This window comes from Mus musculus, chromosome 2 (assembly GCF_000001635.26).
Source record: "Mus musculus strain C57BL/6J chromosome 2, GRCm38.p6 C57BL/6J".
In the NCBI taxonomy this organism is placed as follows: domain Eukaryota; kingdom Metazoa; phylum Chordata; class Mammalia; order Rodentia; family Muridae; genus Mus; species Mus musculus.
This window is the reverse complement of record NC_000068.7, coordinates 105,981,472-106,005,758: the sequence shown is the minus strand read 5'-3', so window position 1 is coordinate 106,005,758 and position 24,287 is coordinate 105,981,472. Positions and strand designations below refer to the sequence as shown.

The following is a 24,287-nucleotide window of genomic DNA, read 5'->3' as shown; positions in this document are numbered from 1 at the left end:
ATATAAGATACTGTACTTCTTAATAAGATTGACTGGTATAAGACATAGTTTGTGCAAGACCTCCTGACATCAGATTTCCTACCCTTTTAATCTTCTCATCCCCTAGTCCACTAGGCCTTGGGTCTCTGTCCCTGGAGTATGACCTTGTCCAGATTAGAAACCCATCACTCAAACTTGAAATGTGAAGCAAGTCAGCTTCCAGTGCTTAGCTTGTCAAATAAGAAAGGTTTCTTCCTCCAGAAGGCTGGCAATTCCACGGGGGAAACAGTTTCAATACATACCTCTAGAGACAATAATACATCACGGAATTGGAAGATTACAAATGAGTATTTTATACAACTTGCCATAGAAGTTGAAAGAAGTACTGTCTAATGATTCAACTACTATAGAAGGTAAATTAATGCCAGAATAAAATGCTAGGACTTTAGGAGGCAGATATAACTCAGAACGTAAAACAAGTGCTACCAATTCTGACAAGCTGAGTTCAGTCCTCAGGTCCCACATGGTAGAAGGAGAAAGCTGATGCCCATAAGTTGTACTCTGACCTCTAGCACATTCTGTGGCATACCCACACATAGAAATGCATGGACAGTAAAAATCAATGCAATTGGAAAAGAGTTATGACTTCATTCTCTAAACCTGCTTTGCTCAATGTTGTAGCTATTAATGATATGAGGCTATTGAAACTGAAAATAGGTAGTCCAGACTGAGAGGTGCTAATTTACATTATTCCATTTTATAATGAAACTATTCTGGATGTCAAATATAATATTTTCAAAGTCTCACATAGAGCTTGAATTTGGGGTTTGCTATATTTCTATTGAATGATGTTGTTCTAAAATGGAAATTAATGATTAGTGATCCATGTCAGAGCCATCTTGAGGAGTTTATTCAAATGTTAATTATTTGGATTATAAGACAAGCCATCTGTTTTTTTTTTCAATGAACTAAACACAACAACAGCAATAAGTTGTTTGTGAAGAAGTGAGTTTTACCAAATATATTTTCAGAAACAGAACCACCAGACTCAATGTTTCAAGTGTCTGAATACATACCCAAGCAAACCACCGATAAGACATCTTTGAAACAGAGAAAGTTAAAGAGAATGTATTTATTGGATGATATCAATTAAATATTGACAGCTTAGGTTGACCAAGGACACCTTGGAGATAAAGCAAAAAGTTCATCTCATTTAGTGCACAATGCTAGAATTCTTGGAGATGAGAATGAAAAGCATTTGTGAGTTCATATGAAAAAACATCAAACAAACTGGCTAAAGAAAATAAATTACACAATAACCTGATGGAATAGTATATCAAAACTTTTGTTCTCAAAATTGGACTTCTTGAACATATTTCTGTATACAGACAAGGGTCAAGAAGGATTATTTGAGGGCTAGGTAAGGTATATGGGGGCTTTCTTATAATATTGTACAGGGAGAGATTCACAATACTCACTATGCATTTTGGTAGGCTCACACACATAGTTTTCTAAGCCCAGGAATGAAGCTAGATCCTGCCACTGTATAATGGTCTTTGCTTTAAACATGACAAAATCTATCCATTGGAGAACCCAATCTGTGCTTTTATATTTAGATTTTAAAGTCAACTGTATCATTCTGCAGTTTTTCCTTACGTCATGCAATGCTCATTACAGTAAATAATTTATCCTATTAGAATATTTCCTACCTAATTTTATCTTTGGTGCTTCTTGAATTGATATTTGGAAGAAATAAGACAAAAGGGAAAGTACATCTAAGAAAGTAGCAACACCAAAACTACTTTGTATTGCCAAGGGAGATCATATTAAGGTCTCAAAACTAAGATGATTCTCATCTCCAGATACAATGGGGGGGGGGGGGGGAGAGAGAGAGAGAGAGAGAGAGAGAGAGAGAGAGAGAGAGACAGAACACAACAGCACAGTTCATTCTGTTAAGAACGCTGTTTCTACACCTGGATAATTATATACCCGGCCTTTGTCCTTGATTTGTTTCCTCATCTACAAAATAGTTCTAGCAACATCTTCCGCAGCTGTCTCACTGGGATGAAGCGAAAGCGACAAAGAGATAGAAAATGGGAAAGGATTTGCAGTTAAAAAATATTTTAAGTCAGTTGTTCAGGTTTAACGGAAATTATTAGGCATAATTTGTTAGCCATCCTCATCCTTATCACCAACTGCCCGTCCCCAGTATAAACAAATAGGACCGGAGTTGCTCAAGGTAAAGTAAGAGGAACCTAGGATGAAGGTGCACCTTAGGAGATGTAGAGGGATGCAACAATCGTGGTGTCGGGGCAAAGGAAGAATTAGAGCAAATTGAGGAAAGGCATTTCTCTGCGTACCTCTCACTGTTGACAAAACCTCAGAAATCCCGACGCGTTACCATAGCGGCCGCGTCTGGACTGGAGGCGGGGCCTTTCAGTAATGTGCACCAACAACTAGGGCGCGACTGGAAACGTACTCCCGCTGTACTCCAACTTCCGGCGGAAAAGAAAGTGGGTTCCGCTTTCCGTCCGGCTGCCGCAGCAAGTGGACTCCTGCTCCAAAGTGAAGCGCCATAAGTCTGACGCTGTGTGGAGCCAGGGGAAGGCATCAGCAGGGACAGCCTCGGTGGGGCGGACGCCTGCCTGTGGACGCCGCGTGTCCGCCAAGCTGCGGCTGCTTCAGGGTGAGTTGGTTTCTAAAGTCTGGAGGACTGTGGCATCCTGGAGTGCATAGCTTCGGGAGCAACGTCTTTATGGGCTGTGAGGATCTTTGCCCCAGCAAGAGGACTCCCCTTTCCCCGAGCCCGTGCGGTGCTGTCATTTTGTGCGTCTTTATTTTTACTCTAGAAGAAAGAAGCGAACCAGGGAAATTCAGGAACTATGTATGTCCTTAACATTTCTTTGGTATTCCATTCCTTTTATCTGTTCGTTTCATACATACTTATTAAGCTCCTGTGTGTTTAGTGAGCACCTGTATGCCAGTTTTGCCATTAGATAAGAAATACCTTTTTAAAATTTTAATTAGGTATTTTCTTCATTTACATTTCCAATGCTATCCCCAAAGTTCCCCATACCCCTCTCCCCCCCCACACACACTCTCCTACCCACCCACTCCCACTTCTTGGCTCTAGCGTTCCCCTGTACAAAGTTTGCAAGACCAATGGGCCCTCTCTTTCCACTGATGGCCGACTAGGCCATCTTCTGATACATATGCAGCTAGAGACAAGAGCTTCGGGGGGTACTGATTAGTTCATATTGTTGTTTCACCTATAGGGTTGCAGACCCCTTTAGCTCCTTGGGTACTTTCTCTAGCTCCTCCATTGGGGGCCCTGTGATCCATCCAATAGCTGACTGTGAGCATCCACTTCTGTGTGACAGCTATATCAGGGTCCTTTCAGCAAAGTCTTGCTAGTGTATGCAATGGTGTCAGCGCTTCTTAGAAGCCTATCCATCACCCAGGCTCATTATCAATTTCTTTTTATAACATTGTAAATTTATTTAGGTGATATGCATATTCCATGAAATATTTAATAGGTTTTCAGTATCTTTATATCCTTGTATCCTTGTACATGGCATTTATGGGACATTTAAAATGGAAATATAGACTTTCTTGGGCTTGCAATTTACTCAAGTAGTAAGGAATCTAGGAGGAATATTTCTTTATTCTGGTTGTAATGAATTGCTGTAACATTTCTGCTGCAGGTCATCAGAGAAGGCTCCCTTCTAGGTCAAAGGACGCTGATGGCTTTGGAGCAGACACTCAAAAAGGATTGGTACAGCATTCTGGGTGCAGACCCATCTGCAAATATGTCAGACCTAAAACAAAAATATCAGAAACTCATATTACTGGTAAGTCTTTTCAGATTTGAAATCATGGTGGGGAAAACAGTTTTTTTTGTTTTTCAGTGCGACCAGAAATTTAAGCTTCAAAACATTTCCATCAATAGGAATCTAGATATTTGTTTGTTCATTTGAACATTTTTGTAGTAGAGGAAAAGGATTTTGACTAGGTGTGGGATAGCATGGTAGTGACTGAGTTAGAATCCCCTGACTCTCTCACTCTCAGAACCTGGATTACTTTTCTCTATTCGTCTCAGATAATTTTGACTGAAATAATCCATGTTGGGTCTCTAAAACCGTTTTTACTTAATAAGTGTTGAAATCCACTGTCCACGACCATACTAGTGAGCACTTGAAATGTGTAATATTCTATGTGTAAAATTGTAGGCCGGGGCCTAGCAAACACATAAGTAGATGCTCACAGTCAGCTATTGGATAGAGCACAGGGCCCCCAATGGAGGAGCTAGAGAAAGTATCCAAGGAGCTAAAGAGATCTGCAACCCTGTAGGTGCAACAACATTATGAACTAACCAGTACCCCGGAGCTCTTGACTCTAGCTGCATATGTATCAAAAGATGGCCTAGTAGGCCATCACTGGAAAGAGAGGCCCATTAGACATGCAAACTTTATATGCCCCAGTACAGGGGAATGCCAGGGCCAAAAAATGGGAATGGGTAGGTAGGGAAGTGGGGGGGAGGGTATGGGGGACTTTTGGGATAGCATTCTAAATGTAATTGAGGAAAATACGTAATAATAAAAAATATTAAAAAAAAAAAGAAAAGTTGTAATGTGTTATATAGACTGTTCTCTGGATTTTGATAATTTGGTAAAACTAAGAACATAGAAATTAAAATTTTTTACACTGATTATATATTAGAATGATAATACTTTTTATGTTCTGGCTGATGAACAGAATGCATGTGCCTGTTTTACAGTAATATTAAAATTTTAAGTAATATATTTAGTCTTTGAGAGCTTCATACAATTTTGATCATCTCTATTTCCCTTATCCCGGATATAATTCCACCTCCCTTACCAACCCAAATTTGAGTTCCCTTCCCTACTTCCCCAACCCACTGAGTCCAGTTTGTGTTGCCCAGATACTCTTGGGTGTGTGGACTGCCCTCATGTGTGGTCCACCTGCTAAGAGTCAGACCTTCAAAGAAAACTGACATTTCTGACTGCAGTTATCAGATGCCAGTATCTCCTCAGGTAGAGGTGGGACTTTGTGCTCATCTCTTCCCGTCCATTCTGGCATTTATAATATCAAAATGTTTTTAATATTGCTTGTGTTTAACATGTATGTGCAGCATTTATTTAATAGTCTAGATTATAGTTCTGTTGTATAGTGATAATATAAGCCTTTAGAAAATGTTTTTCAGTGATAATTATTGTGGTATATAAATTATCTAGAACTTTTTAATTGCTTGCATTAATGTATCCAGCGATACTATGATGTTCCTAAGACAGGATCAGTTACCTTGTAATAGTCTCCACTTACTTCACTTTACAAAGAAAAGATAAAGAATCAATATTTGCACAGCATTGTTGGTCTAGTTTATGTCAAATATGATCTCTGGTACTTTGCCCAAGCTCTGTTTATTGGAAAAGGTATCTTGCCATCTGAAATCTCAATCTTAGGGAATAGAGAGTAAGGGAACTTTTGGTACCTTCTGCCTTGGAACTTTTAAGATCAGAAACATCAAGTACATATTGTTGAAAATTTTCCTTATACTAAATCATTCTTGTACTTTAGTTAATTGTAAGATAATGCTAGAGAATTGACTGGCTAGACCTGGAAGTTCTTCCATGTTGTCTTTTAATTAAGCAATGAGAAGGCTCTGTGTGGTCCTACTTGTCAAGACTAAAGTGGATGTCCACTTTATATGCACATTAACAATATAGTGGGTCTAATTTTTGTCTGTCTACTACTAAGTTTTATATATATATATATATATATATATATATACAAACACATATACATATACATATATATTTTTATATACTAGAAATATAGAAATATATACTAGAAATATATTTCTATATTTCTAGTATAGAAATTTTTTTGTTTTTATTACATAATATACATTTTGGCTTTGTTGTTTTATGTTTACTGCTTTGCATGTCTTCTCTAATGTCATGAAAATATTCTCCTGTGTCTTCTAGAAACTTTATAGTTTGTTTTACTGATAGACATGTGCCTTTTATGTAGACCAGGATCAGTGGTTAAATCTTTAATTTTTCTCAGTATGGAGATTCAGTCCCTCTGACATCCTTTGCTGAAAACATACTCTTTCTCCAGTAGCCTGTGCTGGCAGTGCGGGTCTAGTTCTAGGTATTATTTGAAATTCTATCATTCTTCTTGAGTGTGTTTTTGTTTGCTTACATTCTTTTTTAAAGAGTGTGTATGCATGCGTGTGCATGTGTCTGCCTGTATGCATGTGCGTGTGCGTGTGTGTGCGTGTGTGTGTGTGTGTGTGTGTGTAGATCAGAAAACAACATGAGAGAGTTGGGTCATGTGGGTCTTTGAGATGAAACTCAGGTCCTTGGGTGTGGTGGTGAATACTTTTAAAACCTACTGAACCATCTTGTTAGCACTTGCTCGCACAACTTGTAAGATTCTAACAAAAACAGTTTTGGCTGAGTCTTTATAAAATTTTATTAATATATATCCATTCTAGCAAAATAGATACCTTATTAGCAATGCCTTTGATTATATGAATACATTATAGTCTTTCACCTACACACTTAAATAATTTTTAATTTATCTCATCAGTATTTATAATTTTTAATATAGAGATTGTGCTAGTTCAGTAGGCTTTGTGGAAGCCTCAGCTCTTTTATTCTTCAGCTCTCTATTTTACAAAAGTAAAGGAAGAATTATGAGTTGATGTGTTCCTCTGTGGTTTTACCAATAGTCTAGAAGTAATGGTACTGAAGACATCTGGCTTTCTTTCTGGAGTATTCCTATCTGAATTGGAATGTTCCATCTTTCTCTCTCATCTGGTTAACCCGACTTCTGTCAGCTGATTCCATCTCTGAATTCTGTGGGAAAACTGTTCACCAAAGATGGCTCTACTACATTTTTCAAGTTCCTCTCTTCCATCAGAAGGTCTGCCCCTTCTCGACTGCAATCACCATTGTCCAGGAGCAGCACTAACATCTCCCTTGCTGAAAGCTTCAATCAATTATAAAACATCATTTTGGTTTATTGCTAAGATGGCCAAATCCTAGTTTCCCCAGAGGAGTTCTGGTTTGTGCCTGTTATTCTGGCATAGTTAATAGCACCCCCTTCCAGTACACAAGTCTCTAAGTTTAAATCAGGACCTGATCAGCAGCCTTGGTCTAGCTTAGCTCACATTCACCTTTCATTCATTGTCTTTTCTTGTATTCCAGGGCATAATATTTTTCTGAGGTATCTCCTGTTACAAACAATCTCTGGAATGTTGTAGGCATACAGATAAATATTCAATAAATGTAGGCAAATTTATATTTTAATACCTATGTCACCAAGTTTTTGCTTTTTTATTTTTTCATTTTTATTTTCTGTCTTATTTAATTATTTTTGAGAGGTTTCTTTCTATTATTTCAGCAACACAATATCTTTTAAAAAATTAATTAAAGTTTTCTTTATCTTCCTTCAAGTTCTGGGTTTTCCCCCACAATACTTTTTATTACAAAGGCTTCTAGCTGGGCGTGGTGGCACACTTCTTTAATCCCAGCACTGGGGAGGCAGAGGCAGGCGGATTTCTGAGTTCGAGGCCAGCCTGGTCTACAAAGTGAGTTCCAGGACAGCCAGGGCTACACAGAGAAACCCTGTCTTGAAAAACCAACCAACCAAACAACAACAACAACAACAAAAACCCAAAAATAACCAAAGCAAAAACCCAAAGGCTTCTTTATGTAATTGATGGATCGTGATCATATGTAAGAGTGAAACAGTAGGGCTCATTGTTAATTTTTGTGTACGTGACCAGAGGTGTTCCTTCAGTGAGGTCAATGACGCCATTCAACAACATTTCCTTTTTAGCATTTGGCTCCCCAGAAAGGAATTCTTAAATACCTGCTGATGACTTGGTAACTTGGTTTCCTAGTACTCTGTTTCCCTCCCTTTCTTCTTCCCTCCTTCCTTCCTTTTTGTTTTTTAGTACAGCATTTATCCTAACCCCTAACACAGTGACTAGTATTCCTGAGTTTAGATCCTCATTAGTCTTTATGTACACAGTAAAATTCTAGTTTTCTACTTTGTTGGAGAGAGTGGATACCTGGCCTTGTGATGAGGAAGGGTACTGGGGAACCAGTTAATCTTGTTAAAGTTTCACACAGACAACTTGCTTTGTTCTGGGCCACAACTCCATTCCTAAAGGGAGCTGTATGAATGAGTTTGTATACTCTTGCACTTTAGGCTTATGTTTTAGTGTTATGAGTTGGATACTGTGTCAGTCAGCATTCCGTTACCATAAGAAGTACCTGAGGTAAGAAACTTTCAGAGAGATATATGGCCTATCTTGGCTCATGATTTTATGTGTTCTAATCCATGGTCATTACACTCACTGCTTTTGGGCTTGTGCTTATGGTAGAACAAAGTTATTTATCAATGGGTAGGGAGCAAGGAGAAGGAGAAAGAGACCAGGCTCCCACAATTACTTTCAAGGGCACCTCTAAGGACCTTAAGACCTCATTTAGACCCCACCAGCTTATTGAAGGCCCCATCACTCCCTGATGTCACTAACCCAAGGACCAAGCATTTGCTTTGCCACATGGGCCTCTGAAGAGATTCCTGATCAGAATGTTAGCAAGTACCATTTTCAGTCAGTTTTCCCATCTAAGTACCTTCCAGGCCCAACCCTGCTTAGCTTCTGAGCTCTGATGAGATCCTGTGATATACAAGAGTATGGTCATAGACTGTGATCCATTGTCCATCCCAGTTTTTGGTGTTTTTCACTTCAGTATGCATTCCTGTGCATTCCTGCTTTTCATTTTATATATCCATAATTCTATAATTCCATTGCTGTTATAATAGAGCAATTTGGTGAGAAATCATGGATAGATATATGCATATGCTGTTATTAGAGGCTGTGAGCTATTTTCTTTTTCTCTTGTGGGGCAAATACCTTTCCTTGGCATTATTGCCATCCTTGTCTGCTTTCTACCTGCTGCCTGACCTGAGTAACTCTCACTAGTTGCTGGAAAATGTTCTTACAGTTCTTAGCTCCCCATGTGCACCCTTCATGGGACCCATCCATAGTATCCTGAGTTTGGTGATAGTTCTGTAGGACACAGGTGGAACAGATATAAAGTAGAGAGGATAATAAGGTTATCTGGGTGTCACAAAAAATGGTGTTGACATTCCTTCTTTCCTGCTTATGGGAAAGAACTGAGTGTGTTTGCATTTGATAGAAATATACCAAGAAAACTTGAAATGAAAGTTATGAAGGAAAAAATTGACAGAAAGCATTGGTATCTCAAGCATAGGCAGACAGATGAGCATTGGTAAGAAGGAGAGACTTGCTGCCATTGTCATCGGGGGATGAAGAAAGGTGAATGCATGGCTGGCACACTCACCAATTTAATGGCAGAGGGGTGATGTGATCTCTTTAAACTGTCTACTGAGAGAACAAAGCAGCAAAGTAAAGAAGGGTATGTCCCTTAGCACCACTCTGGGTGATGGCACTTGACTATACTGACATCTATAGTAAAGTCTCAGTTAATAGTTGTATGTTGGGAACAAGAGCTGTAAGCCTCCAAAAACAGTCAGCTAGCATTCTAGTCTTCTTGAGTCTCGGTTGCTATTATATATGATCTGTCATTATGACTAGCACAGTAACTGATAATCCTAATATGCCAATGAGTTAAACTATGCTCCATATGGTCTGCTTAAGGATGTAGCCACGTGTGGTGACGCATGCCTTTGATCCCAGCACTCGGGGGGGGGGGGGGGGGCAGAGGCAGGAGGATTTCTGAGTTCGCGGCCAGCCTGGTCTACAAAGTGAGTTCCAGGACAGCCAGGGCTATACAGAGAAACCCTGTCTAAAAAGAAAGCAAGGATGTAAATAGGATCTATCTATCTATCTATCTATCTATCTATCTATCTATCTATCTATCTATCTATCTATCTATCTAACTATCTCTTACAAGTGCTTTGACCTGCTACCTGCTTTATAGTTTCTGCAGTCCTATAAGGTTGGTATTGTTACCCCTATGTTTGTAGTTGAGAAATCTAAAGCTTAAAGTGTAGCTGGCTGGTGGGAAACAGAATTAATGAAAATTAAACATCTAGGCATGGTTACAGAGTTCCCAGTTGTGCACTTTCTCCCACTGTATCACACTGTCTCTCAGTTGCCCCAGTTGTGCACTTCTCCCACTGTATCATACTGTCTCTCAGTCGCTGTGCAGCAGGGTTTACTATTGCTCACAGATAGACAACACCTATGGTTAGTGAGGTGGAGTATAAGGCCAAACTAATTATTATTCTCTTTCAATTTCAAATTTCCAAAGAATATAGATTAGGTATAGCTTAAAGAATAAAACTTATTGTCTTTATTTTTTATGATAAGTTTTCAGATAGATTTAAGAAAGAAAATCATATGGGAAACTGACATTCTTTACCATGTTACAAAAACACACTTTTAAATGACTATTTTTTAATCTGTGCTTTTCAACAATGTCACAAAGCAATTGACAAGCAAATTTTATTGGGCTAATACCATTCTGGGTCTAGTTTTACATTTATTATATGTACTTTTTCCAGATTTAAAGCCTGACTTTAATGCCTCCTACATAATTAGTTGTTGTTATAAAAATATTGTCAAATCACAGGCTGCTGAATTTCCAACCCCTGTGGATTTAGTAAGCGCCGGTTCCTCCTTTCCGTTTTTGTGAACGCAGTGCTGTTCAAGGCTCTGATACTGAAACAGTCTTCTTGGCTGAAATATTTTAGAATATTTTAGAGTCACATGGAAATGTCAAGTGCACAGTTATCCCTAAAGATATTTCTTTTGCACAATATAGTCTCTTGCCAAATGTTTTACTACACAACTGTCATTTCCTAGCAATGTTTTTAAATGCTTATTTATAAAAGTGATTGCTTCTTCTTCTAGAAAGTCAACTCTACACTGTGTTTCATTTCCAACAGTTAACTTTTTTTTTGTTGTTGTTTTGTTTTTTGTTTTTCAAGACAGGGTTTCTCTGTGTAGCCCTGGCTGTCCTGGAACTCACTTTGTAGACCAGGCTGGCCTCGAACTCAGAAATCCGCCTGCCTCTGCCTCTGCCTCTGCCTCCCGAGTGCTGGGATTAAAGGCGTGCGTCACCATGCCTGGCAACAGTTAACTTTTAATAATAACCTAATGCTTTAAAGTTATCTAGGGTCTAGAAATATTAGTTATAATATTCCTATATTGCTTGAATTATATGTATAAAAATTGCTATTAATGAAAACAGGGATCCCTTCCTGTTGACACTGATAATATTACAGGATACCTTTCAATTGGAAAAGAATTACTGTCCTGGAAAATTACATGCTGCTGGTAGAGTGTGTCCCATAATCTTAAGGAAAATCCATGTCACTTGAGGCTGAAGTGTTGGTGATACTTTTAGTGTTGTTAAGGGTATAAAATAGAATTTTCTATTTGTGTACATATTTAGAGGCTTTCTTGATTATAATGTATAGATAATCTCTAAGCTCATTATGTAACTCATTTCATGTCTTGAAATAGAAGTTATCAAGAGTACCTGTGCTCTATCAGACTAGAATTAGCATATTGGTGTAGGGAGCTAAGAACAGCTCTTTAAATGTACTTGTGAGTACATCACATAGGAAGTGATCTTGCTTACAGGCTAGGTAGTTGGGAGTTAAGAGAAACTTACAACAGGAGCCAACTGTTGCTCCTAGAGTTGCTATGGAGGGCTGAGGAAAGAAATCAGGATACATGATTTTTCATAATTAGAACTGGACACACTTTTCTTATCCATTTTGTGACCATGGCCTTGATGAACGCCTTCTGACAACAGGTCAGTCACTTAAAGGAGAGGATGCACCTTGTTCTGCTGGTGCAAACAGAGGCTGATTGTGGGAAAGTGCACAGTTTGAGAAAGGTAGTTCTACTTTAGTATGACCAGGAGTTGGATCTCATAGGCAGAGGAGAGGATACCTTGGTGTTACGGTTGGCTCATGTGGTATGAAGTTAATCTCTAATACGATAGTGTTGAGGAGGGATATGAGAGGCAATGCTATTATCACAGGTGTAGATTTGTTATGGGGAATTATATTTCTGGTAAAAGGCTAAGTTTGCTCCCTTTTGCTTTGCATACAATCTCTTTTACCCTTCTGCCAGGGATCATCAACAGAGCACCCTTAAGGCACAGGCTACTTTGAAGCCTGTAAGAAATGAAGCTGTGTTCTTTACAGATCACCCAGTTTCAGCTAATCTGTTAGAAAGTTCACAATGAACCAAGAAACTGAGCAGCCCAGTACTGTGAGCTATTGCTATGTGAACAAATTCAATAACAAATAGCCTATCCTCCACCTTAAACCCAACATCCTAAAACATGCTTTTAAGTAAGCTGGTTAAGTTGCTAACTTGTTTTGTCACTTTTTGAGACAGGGTTTTTAGCCCAAATTAGGCTGGAACTTTCTTGGTATTCTAAGCTTTCATTGAACTCAAAGCAGTTCTGCTTGAGCCTGCTTGGTGCTGGGATTTCAACTTGACGCTGATGAACTGTTAGCATATGGGTTCTTTGAGGCATCTTAGCTGCTCATTGGTATTGTCACTACATTCATCCTTCTGAGGACATGGCTTAACTGAAATGCCAGGACCATCTTCAGAAGCACAGAAGCCATCCGAATCATGTTTCGTCCAAGAGTTCCTTTAAATTAGAATATAGGAATTTGTTGTTTTCCATACTGAAGATTATGGGCCTCAGTTATGCTTTCAAGCACTGTACATGTTCTATATATGGCCAGCCTGAAGCTATGTGTTGTTAATCTTTTCAGGGAGACTACCTCCTATATAAATCACAATATTTGAAGTATGATTTCTTAAAATATAATATTCCGCCGGGCAGTGGTGGCGCATGCCTTTAGTCCCAGCACTTGGGAGGCAGAGGCAGGCGAATTTCTGAGTTCAAGGCCAGCCTGGTCTACAGAGTGAGTTCCAGGACAGCCAGGGCTATACAGAGAAACTCTGTCTCGAAAAAATATATAATATTCTATATTGATAATAGGTAAAAACTTATATAAATTGTGATTAAAGATATCTATCATTTAGTTTCTATATATAATCTGTGGTCTGTATTACAGCACATACTTGGTTTGGGGATGGGACTAAGTAATAATAGAGGTGAAAAACAGTTTACAAAAAACCAAAACAAGGTTAGTAATAGTAGGGACTATGAAGCAGAAATCTAGCAGGTGGCGTTGTAGGGCTGCTCATATCCGAGGCTAGTCTGTACTTGTGGCTCAAAAGTGGCATTCACACACCCTAACAATTAACCTTTGCTAAACTGTGGGAACTAAGACAGCTAAGACAGTAGTCTGCACTTAGAAGGCAGCTGGGTTTTGTTCTTTAGGTCAGAACAATTTTAAACTTTGCTTTTATTTGTATGTGCTAGTTTAAAGCATTCTGTGAACGTCTAATAGTGCATTTTAAAGTATGGCAGAGATACTGAATAGTCCACGATTTTGTCATAGATATAAGCTTGTGCTCTGTATGTGGTTCTTTAACAGGAGAGAGGGTCGTGTCTTATTTCAGCAAGAAAAATGATCTTAGCAAGGGAGAAAATAAAGGAACAGCCACAGAGTTGTTTTTTAGTGCTTTGGAGATAGTATAACTGTCATGTGCTACTGTGCTATTGGGAAAACAGTTTGTGTTTCTCTCAATTGAAAAGGGAAAGCTAACATCTCAAAGGTAATTAGTGATTATTGATAAATTCAGCATGTGAGACATGTTGGCTAATTTTGTGTCAACCTGGCATAAGCTAGAGTTATTTGGGAAGAGGGGATCTCAATTGAGAAAATACCTATACTATTAGGCTATAGACAAGTATGTCAAATGTTTATAATATGTTTATAAATAAATAAATTAATTAATTAATGTTAATGATTGATGGGAAAGGGCCAGACCACTGTGATGGTGCCACCCCTGGGCTGTGGTCCTGAGTTGGATATGAAAGCAAGCTGAGCAAGCCATGGGAAGCAACCCAGTAAGCAGCACTCCTCCATGGCAACTGCATCAGCTCTGCCTTGTCTTCAGTTCCTGCTCTGACTTCACTAGACTGTCAGCTGTAAAATGAAAGAAATAAACCCTTTCCTCCTCAAGTTGCTTTTGGTCATAATGTATTATCATAGCAAAAGAAAAGTAACAAAGGTATGAATATTTCAAAGAGGTACACTTGGCAGGTAGATGTGCATTTAGTTCAGAGGGTATTTTAAAGGCTACCAATAAAAGGCCAGATAAAGAGGTCATAGGATGAGATGTGGAAGGCCTCAAACTTAGGACCTTTCTCCCCATGGATTTAGAGTAAAGTTCCCTTGCAGCATGTGAATGTGTTCTTGTCCACTCACCTAGATCTCTCCAAATCCTCATCTGTCATGGCAACATTTTTATGTGGGCATGACTGATGAAGTCGTGGGCTCTGCAATGAGTGATCAACTCAACACAGCTCACCCACTTCTAGAGTAGGGGCTGGGGCTGAGATAGAGCTCACGTTCTGAGGTCAGAATTGGCCTTCCTGGTGACCAGATCCATCTTGACTCTATCTAGAAGGCCTCAGTCAACATTCTCCTCACTAGCCTACAAAGACAGTCTGCTTTCACTGGTTTTATGAACTATGTAACTGGAACCAGGGTAGAGACCAAGATTTCTCCTTATATCACTGCATCACAGGTTGTATTCATAAGATGTGAACTTTTACTCCTCACACATCTACCTCTCAAGGCTGGGCTTTCAGAGTTCCATTGTTCCACCATTCCTAGCTTAGCTATCGTCTTTTCTGTTCCATGAACCCGTTATCTCTTAGTCTGTCTTTGATATGTCTGTCTTGAGTCAAATGGGCTTACGAAATTAAAATTTATTGCCAAAGTGACTTTGAAAATAGCACCAGAGCATCTTATATTCTCTGACCTTGGTCATCTATTTCCTGGTGATTTTGGCCTTACTGTGATATAAACTGTTTGATATGTTTAAGATTTTAAAAGTATCTTTGTCTTTAGATAAAAGATTACTATAAAGAACATACCTATAACTGTAAAAATTTCCAAACAGAAAACTGCCTATTAAGGAACAGTCTAATGAAATGGACAGTTCTCAAAAAAAAAGAAGAAAGAAAGAAAGGATACACAGAGAGAGGGGGAGGGGGAAGAGAGAGAGAGAGAGAGAGAGAGAGAGAGAGAGAGAGAGAGAGAGAGAGAGAAATTAGTGTGTTAGTTAAGATTTCTATTGCTGTGATGAAACATTGTGACCAAAAAGCAAGTTGGGAAGTAAGGGTTTATTTGACTTTATTCATCATCAAAGAAGTCAAGACAGGAACTCAAACAGGTTAAGAACCTGGAGACAGGAACTGATGCAGAGGTCGTGGAGGGGTGGTGCTTATTGGCTTGCTACTTGTGGCTTACTTGGCCAGCTTTCATGTAATATCCTTAAGGCCACCAGTCCAGGGATGGCACCACCAAAATGGGCTGGGTCCTTCCTCATCAATCATTGCAACTTTATGGAGATACTTTTTAAATTGAGGTTCCCTCCTCTCAATTGATTTTAGCTTGTGTTAAGTTCACATAAAACTAACTCATTTAGTATTTTTAAAAAGTTTTCAGCATCCTTAGGTATTAAGGACATACATATTAAAACTACTATATTTCATAACTGTAGCTAGAAGGACTAGCTACACAAAAATCACAAAAACAAATAACAGATGCTGGTGAAGATATGGGGAAAGAGGAACCCTTATTCATTGCTGATGGGCATGTAAACTAGTATAGCCATTAGAGAAATCAGTGTGGAGGTTCTTCAAAAAATTAAAAATAGAGCTACTGTATGACTCACCCATACCACTCCCGGGCATATAGCTACAGGACTGTAAATATACTTACCAAGATAGCTGCATATCCATGTCAATTGCTGTGTTATGCACAATAGCCAGGGAATGGAACCAACCCAGGCATTCATCAAGAGATACATGGATAATAGAAGTGTGATTTTTATATGTAGTGAAATTTTACCACTAGAATCTGTAAAGAAAAATGAAATGATGAAGTTTGCTGGGAAAATGGATAGATCTGAAAGGTAAGGTGACACAGATTCAGAAAGACATACCTTATGTTCTTTGTCATATATGGATTATATGGGGAGATAGGACATTAAGACATGTGGAACAAAAAGTAGAAAGGAGGCCACTAGCGTTGGGAAAAGAGTATAGAGCAATCTGGGGGTGAGAGAAAAGGGAGAGTGGAGAGTTGACCCCAAACAATTTTGTTTTGAAAATACTGAGTGAAACCTAATACTTTGTATTAGAATAAATGAATGTCTAAATTTTCTGGGCTCTATAGTTGTATTTAGGGGGGGGGGGGAGATTGGTTTGAATAACCTCACCTGCCATCATTGGCAGTGGAAACACCTTTTCCCATTTTTGCCCACTCCCTCCTCTTCAATGGTGGAAGGTACTCCTTCTGGTAAGGTACAATTCTGAGAACTGTCCTGAAGATATTCTTTAGTCAAAAACTCTCCTGTCTTCTATGATCTGCTGGTAAGCTGGAACCTTGCTAGAATTCTGGGGAGCATAGCCTATTTCCCTTGCCTATGCTTGTGGCTGCATTAGCCAAAGTGATTTCTCCAGAGGCAGAGATCCTATCCACTCACCTTTCTGTCCTTGGGGGAGCCCGTTCCTTGCATTCTTCAGAGCAGAATGTCAAGGAGCGGTTGGCTTCTTGACTACTCTGTACCGTGGTAGCACTGTTCTCCATTTTCTGTTATTCCTCATGTTCAGTGATCATAGTAGGTTGTTCTTGACCCCCATGAGCCTAAGACCAGCATGTAAAGTGACTTAGCCTTTGGCAGTCTTTGAACCTATGGTTATTCTAACCTGTGCTCAGAAAGCCAGCTGTCACACCTCACCCATGCCTGGGACAGATTTTGGATTTGTTTTGTTTTTGAAGCAAAGCTATATTCTCTCATGCAGTTAAAGTGGAGTTTTAGAGGTGAGCCTTCACATTCTAAGATGTCTCACCATAATCTTGGTTCTCTGTCTGCCATGCAGTTCTGTTGTTTATAACTCTGATGTCTGTCTTACTTATCTGCTGGTCTGTATTTGTAGCTTCTCTCCACTCCAGACACCCTCTCTCTAATCTTCTGTCTTCATTACACAGCTCTCCAGACAGGATGAGCAGTTTGTTCATGCTGTCATCTTAGCACCTCATCGTAACCATTACATTATAAATGATCATTCCCATGTCTGTCCTTTTCCATCAGACAGTGAGAGCCTTAAGGGCAGGGATCTCTCCTTTGTCTTAAATCTTGGCTGGCACAGTATCTGAGTTGTAGTGAGGTGGTAAATAGGTGTCTTTTGAAGGAGAATCACATCTTTGGGTTGGAAACTTTAACATAGATTACATTTTTTCTAAGCCACAAAACCATGGAAAATTAGGTCTGATTTTATTTTATTTTTTTAATCCTGTTGTATTTGTTAGTTGTTACACAAAACAATGAACTGTTGACTTTCTTTAGACAATATTTTACTAAGCATTAGGTGGCAGTAGTGTGTTAGACTTGACTTTACCTTTGGATTTTTTTCCCCTTTTGGCTTTCATAATGTTAACGTGGTATAAGAGTATAAAGGACACCTCTGTAGTCCTTCTATTCAAACGTTTTGTAACATAGTCTTCTTTGAAGCAGGTAGACATCATGGAGATAAAGAAACAAGACAGCAGAGTCAATCAGTGCATATCCCTTTGTAAACAGCATTCACAGTGATTAAAGAATTCCTCCCACAGATCTTAGCAGACTCCCTCACCAACTGGTTAATGGCTGCTTTATGATAACTGTGATTAGCCATAATGAAAACCAGAAATGATATAGAGGGCATATGTGTTCTTTCTGTCCCAGGAAGCATTGTGTGTTCTGTTGTACTCCCGAGTCTCTGTCCATATCAAGTCACTCACCTGTTTAGTGAGTCTCATTTAGGTAGATTTCTCTCATCAGGGAGTGGAAAGGACTAAGTATTGTCACCAGCACTCGTCTTATGTGATTAACCCCACATCAAGTTTGAATTTGTGTATATTAAAGTGTCAGTGCTTTTTACATGCATTTAATTTTCATGATAGCTTCCTAAGGCCTGTAAAATTAAATAATCAGAAATTAGAGTTAAGGAAACTATGCATTTTAGCTCCACAAAAGCATTTCTACAAAGAAAAGAAACAGGAAGGTATTTAGAGCTGACTTGGGGGAGAGTGGCCGAGTTCATCTGCCACAGTCCTCTTCTCTGCTTTCCTCTCTCCAGGGTGAGGCACTTGGGGGAATTCAAGCCAGTGTGTGCATTTCATTAATATGGCAGGATGATCAGTTACTGGAGGAAGAGCAGGAGCCCTTTGACAGAGCACACACTAATTAGTACCATGTGGCCTTGGTGGCCCCCAGAGCTTCAGGTTGCTCCATCAGAGCAGCATGGGGAGGGTTGCTGTCTGTGTATTGCCACTCTAGACTTTGCATGGGGACTTTAGCTTAGGGTCAGTGTTCACATTCTTAATTATGCCAAAAACAACAACAAAAAGAACCTAAAGAACAGGGAGAGCCTGCAGTGGCCTAGTGATGATCCTTGGAGGGGGCTGGGGGTCAGTGTTTACTGTAAAGTTTTAAATGTCCCTGTTCATAGTGTACTGAGAGGTCAGCCTTCTACTTCCTAGTTTCTCATCACCAGGAATCTACTTTCTCCAAACCCACCTCCTAGTGCTTCTTCCTTTGAAAAACATCCACACCGAAAATAACAAGCTTTGTTTTCTTCAGCCTCTTCCCTCTTTCTTCTTGATGTGCAAAATCCTCAGCTCCCTGGCTCTGCTTCTCCCCTGTAATCCTTTCTTTAAAAGCCACATTCTCTTCCCCTTCCTCTGCCTGCTTTCCCAGCTTGCCCTGGACCAACTTCCTCCTTTTCTCTTTTTAAAAATCTTCCTCTTCTCTTTGTTAGAGGTAACTAACCTCAAAAACAAAAACAAAAACAAAAACAAAACAAAACAAAAACAACTCTAATTTGGTCTCAGAGACCATTAATGTTGTACTTATGTGTTGCAGAAGTTTTACAATCTGTCAGGTAGATCAAGTAGTGTCTTTTAAAACATCCATGATGCTAAGATGGCTTTTCTAGAGGCTGGAGGATTAGGAGTTCAAAGAGACAGAGATCCTAGAGCCTGGTCCTGCAGCCATGTATATAACTAGTTCAGTTTATCTGTCAGTGTGGCCATGTCCTCACATCGAAGCCTCATTCTGCGAGCTGAGGAAGCTTAGTACACGTCAGAGTCTGTCCGAATGAAAATCCAAATGCTATTCATAGCAATCCTCTAGTAAGATGGGTTTCACAGCCAGACCATGCAGACTATACACACAGCAGCTCTCATTTTAAAGGGAATATAGGAATTCCTTCTGGAGTCAAATACGAAGAGCCCAGGAACACAGATTTATGCTACACCAACAGTTACCTTTCAGCCTTTTGGCTGGTGGAAACTAGAGTTTTTTTCAACTTAATACATTTCCCAAAATATTTTTATTTGTTAGTTACAAGATGTTATTCTGAGACATGGTTGGGAAAGGAATGTCTGACTGTTTTCTTTTGTTAGGGAGCTGAAAGTAGCGCAAGTTAAATTGTGATTAGGTTCTGGACCTGCAACCTTCCAACCTCTTCACAGTCATTGAAGTTCTAATCAGTCCTTCACCGGCAGCATATGGCATGGGCTGCGTATAGATACACACACAAATACACAAACAAAACAAACATATATACATATATAATAAGCACACATATTTATACACATATAAATATATACCTATAAGCATACACATATATCCCACATCAAGTTTGAATGTACTATATTAATAACATATGCTCTTTTTTTTTTTTTTTTTTTTTTGGTTTTCCGAGACAGGGTTTCTCTGTGTAGCCCTGGCTGTCCTGGAACTCACTCTGTAGACCAGGCTAGCCTTGAACTCAGAAATCCGCCTGCCTCTGCCTCCCAAGTGCTGGGATTAAAGGAGTGGGCCACCACCACCCGGCTTTTAATATATATTCTTTAAGTTCTCAGTTATTCTCAGTATTCCCAAAGGAACTGAGAAAGGTGTATTTTTTGATACTTACAAATCACAAGTCTTCTTTTTGGTTAATTAGTATATGCATATGCATGCTTGATAGTGTGTGTGTGTGTGTGTGTGTGTGTCTTGTTTTTGAGACAATGTCTTGTCATGTTGTCCAATCTGACCTTGAGTTCACGGTCCTCTCATCTCGGCTTCTCAGTGCATGGGATTGTACCACCACACCTGTCAACCTGCATTATCCCTCCTACGTGCACAATGATACTGAGCTGGGCTGTGCCCCGGGGGATTACTTGTAATCAAGCCACTTCACCACGAAGCAGCAGTTCAAGGTTTTGCTCATTTCAGTAACGCCACTTGGTATTTTACCAATCAGCTTTTGCAAGTGAAAACATAAAGTTCCGTTTAAATGTGTCCTAATTATAAGATGTTACTAAACACAGTTACTTCGTCACCTTTCAAAAATGTGTAGAAAATATCTACTATGGAGGGAGGGGTGAGATAGAAGCAAACTAGGGACAATGTATTTAGGAGAAAGGGAAGTTCTTCCTTGTTTTTTTGTTTAATTCAACTTATAATCTCTCTCTTCCTCTTCCTCCTCTTCCTCCTCCTCCTCTTCTTCCTCTTCCAAGAGCAGTTGGCCCTCCACAGTTGGCTCACCAGTTTCTAAATGTGTGAAGGTAGTAGTTGGTACCAATTAGAGCAGAAAGTCACAGTTACAGCAGAATGAGGGAGCCACACAGTAGAAAGGTCTGATTGTGCCTGAAGAACAGACAAGGCAATTCTGTACCCTTTTCTGGCTTTCCAGTGTCTCTCCTTACCAGTGTTGACTCTTCTGCAGAAGTGTGATGGAAATGTGTTGCCTTGTAGAATGGCAGAGGGATCCCAATCTGCTCAACTGTCCCTGATTCCCCCCAAATTACATTCTGTGTTTAAAAAAAAAAAAAAGGATAGCGATTGAGGCTATGTTTTCCATGTGGAAACTCACTTTAAGATTCAGCCTATACAGACAGAGCATGTACTTATAGTTCTCATCATCTGCTGACTTGTGAGGCTTCATTTTCCTTCCATGTTTGAAAAAGATAAAAAACCTGCTTGTCTCTCAGACCCCATTTATGTAGTGTCAACTATGGTTATCACATCACAAAACAAACCAAAATTTAACAACACAGTAAAACATGAAGGATTAAATATGGCTTAAAGAAAGGAGGCAGTAGGTTTGAGGAGCCTCATTACAGGGTCTTTAAGGTTTCTAGAAGCCTGGAGACAGTGCTACCTCTGCACCTGAGAGACAGCAAAATGAAAATATTAAGTAATAATTACAGGAGCCAGGAATTTGAACTAGATATATTTGGTTGTTATCAGAGACTACTATAGGCAATATTGTTCCTTTTTAGTCTTTTCATTTTGCTTTGGAATTGCTGTTAAAACAAAGTGAGATTTTTAGTATCCCAAGGTGACATATTTTTCTTCTTTCTACAATTCCCATATTACATTTTTATTATTGTGTTTGTGTGTGCACGTATACCCATTCCACAGTTCTCTCTTTCTACCATATGAGTCCCAGGGGTTGAATTTAGTATGTCAGGCTTAGGTATATAACCAAAAGATGTATAACTGGGTCATATGATAGCTTTAGGTTTTTAAGGAATCTCCTCGCTCACTAACTTCTCCAGTGGCTGACTGGTTTATATTTTCGCCAGCTATGACTATGGGTTCCTCTGAACTCAAGAACTCTGGAAGAGTTCTTAATTGTTCTTAATTGCTGAGCCATCTCCCCAGCCTTATAGTTCTTTATATAGTCTTTATATAGGTTCTAATAAGCTGTATGATTATAGTTGGTATTTTCCCATTTGTAGGCTGTCTCTTTACTCAGGTGATTGTTTTCTTTGCTATGAAGAAGCTTTTAATTTCCTGGAGTCTCATTTGTCAGCTCTAGGGATTATCGACATTTCTTAATGGACTGTATCCATGAACTGACTGTTGTAGTATCATATTGAATTCTAGTAGTTTAAGCCTCAGAAGAGAAGCTACTTATTTCAGTAGTAATCAGAAAATACCAAGTTAGAGGAAGTTTGGATCACACTGACAGTTATAGAACTCATAATAAACATTATCAGTACCTTTCAGTTTGGAGCAGTCAGGAGCTAATTCCTAGTTTCGTAGAGTTTTCTTTATCTGATTGGTACATGGTCACATCTATCAAATAGATTTTCTGTAGTGGCCTATTAAAATTACCAAGCTTTTAGTACACACGGCTCTTTTCCTAGAAGCATGGAATGATATTTCTAGGGTATCATTTAATACTTAAGCTGAGATTAAATGTTTCCACATGAAATTTTTCAAAACTTGCTTCTTGGTTTGTGAAATGAGATTTTACTGTGTAGTCCACTCTAGCTTTGGATTCACCATGGATCTCAAGGTAGCCTTGAATTCACTATATGTCAGCCCAAACTGACCTCTAACTTGACAATCCATCTACTTTAGCTTCTCAGAGTACTGAAACTGAAACTTGGAGCCACCATGCCTAGCTTTGAAATGTGTCTCAAATGTGCACTGGCGGCTTCTTTGGAGTTCTACACAGTAACTGAGCAAAGTGAGCATTAGCTAGAGAGCTTTAACACATCTTGGCTTTGGAGTTTTCCTTGACTATCTGGAACTTTGAGATATTGGAATAGTGTTTATGAACACACTAATAAGTCTTGGAAGAAGGCTTCCTTTCATCTCCTCAGATATAATAACAGTTAGTTTAGGTGTCTAAATGCTACTACCAGATGAATTAAGCATAAAGAGAAAGTGTGCTGAAGTAGAAACTTAGTTTTCCTTGTTTACCCAGCATGCATGATATCTACTAGCTCTTCTCTTTACCACATAGAGAATCCCTTTGGCGCTTCTGATAATGATCAATAGCAGTGTCAGGCAGGTTACCATGACAGTGCATCCACTGCTAAAGCCTACAGCTAAAAAAGATTTAAACTTACATACTTTCGATTTCAATGTGAATTAAAGTTATCTAGCTTCATGATTTGCTATGTAAATTTGAACTAGCAACTTGAATAAAAAGTGAGGGTGTTTGTAAGATCTTGTGTTCTTTTGACGTTTGTAAAGAAGTCAGTGGAGGAATCCGGTAGTGCCATATGTGATGTTATGATGATCTGTCTTCACCCACAAGTCGTGGGATAAAGGCATGCCTATTTGCCTGGTATATTGGGACAACTTGAAATAGAAAATGAGAAAATTACTAGGTTTATCTTTGAAACTTAAATTTGTTCTGTAGTATGTTTGATAAAACTTTCAAAGTAATACTGGTTGGAAAACTCTAGATAGCACTGTCAGATTGCCTCTTATGTACCTGAGCGTCAACAGTTACCATCTGACCATCCCCAGTAACCCGGCCTGTTATTGTATATAAAGTGTCCTAAACTTAATTTTTCTTCATTTGTTTGTTGAAAGGTTTGTTTGACATAAAAGAGACAAGAGAACTAAAGAGAAAAGGAGAAAAGGGTAGGTAGGTGAAGCCCCCAGCAAACGACACTGCAGTTAGCATTTTTCAGGGATGAGTTGGGCAGAACTTTTTGCTTTTGACCAAATAAATACTGAAAATATTACTAAAAGGTTCATAAGAGTTAAAAAGCTCATATGAGAAAAATGTTTAATCAATTCATATTAAACTGTTCTACTGAGTTCCTTACAAATGTGGCCTAGAAACTATGAAATGTCAGCATTGAGAACAATGTGACAAGTCTCTTTGTTTCTTTCTTTCTTTGTTTCTTTCTTTGTTTCTTTCTTTGTTTCTTTCTTTGTTTCTTTCTTTGTTTCTTTCTTTCTTTCTCTCCCTTTCTTCTCTCTCTCTCTCTCTCTCTCTCTCTCTCTCTCTCTCTCTCTCTCTCTCTTTTGGTTTTTTGAGACATGGTTTCTCTGTGTAGCCCTGGCTGTCCTGGAACCCACTCTGTAGATCAGGCTGGCCTCGAACTCAGAAATCTGCCTGCCTCTGCCTCCCAAGTGCTGAGATTAAAGGCATGTGCCACCACTGCCCGGGTGTGAAGAGTCTTTTATAGTGAGATTGTTTAAAGTTATGGCTGTATAATTTCATAAGAAAACTATCTTTGTCCATTTTTAAATTGTATCTACATTCAAATACATTATGTAAGGAAGCCTTGATTTGGGTGGGTGGTGCTCCTCC

The 24,287-nt window shown here is 39.1% G+C and overlaps 1 protein-coding gene across 2 annotated transcripts in view; it reads left to right on the top strand.

The window, feature by feature from the left end:
• Positions 1-2,209: 2,209 nt before the first annotated feature.
• The window catches only part of Dnajc24 (DnaJ heat shock protein family (Hsp40) member C24), a 36,842-nt gene continuing 14,764 nt past the window's right edge, over positions 2,210-24,287 (top strand). For both annotated transcript variants that reach the window (NR_033993.1, NM_026992.3), the window contains exons 1-2: positions 2,210-2,665; positions 3,684-3,830. Coding sequence is in view for 1 of the 2 variants with exons in the window: in NM_026992.3 (NP_081268.1) it covers positions 3,723-3,830 (108 nt within the window). In the remaining variant the exon portion in view is untranslated. The remainder of the gene's footprint in view (positions 2,666-3,683; positions 3,831-24,287) is intronic.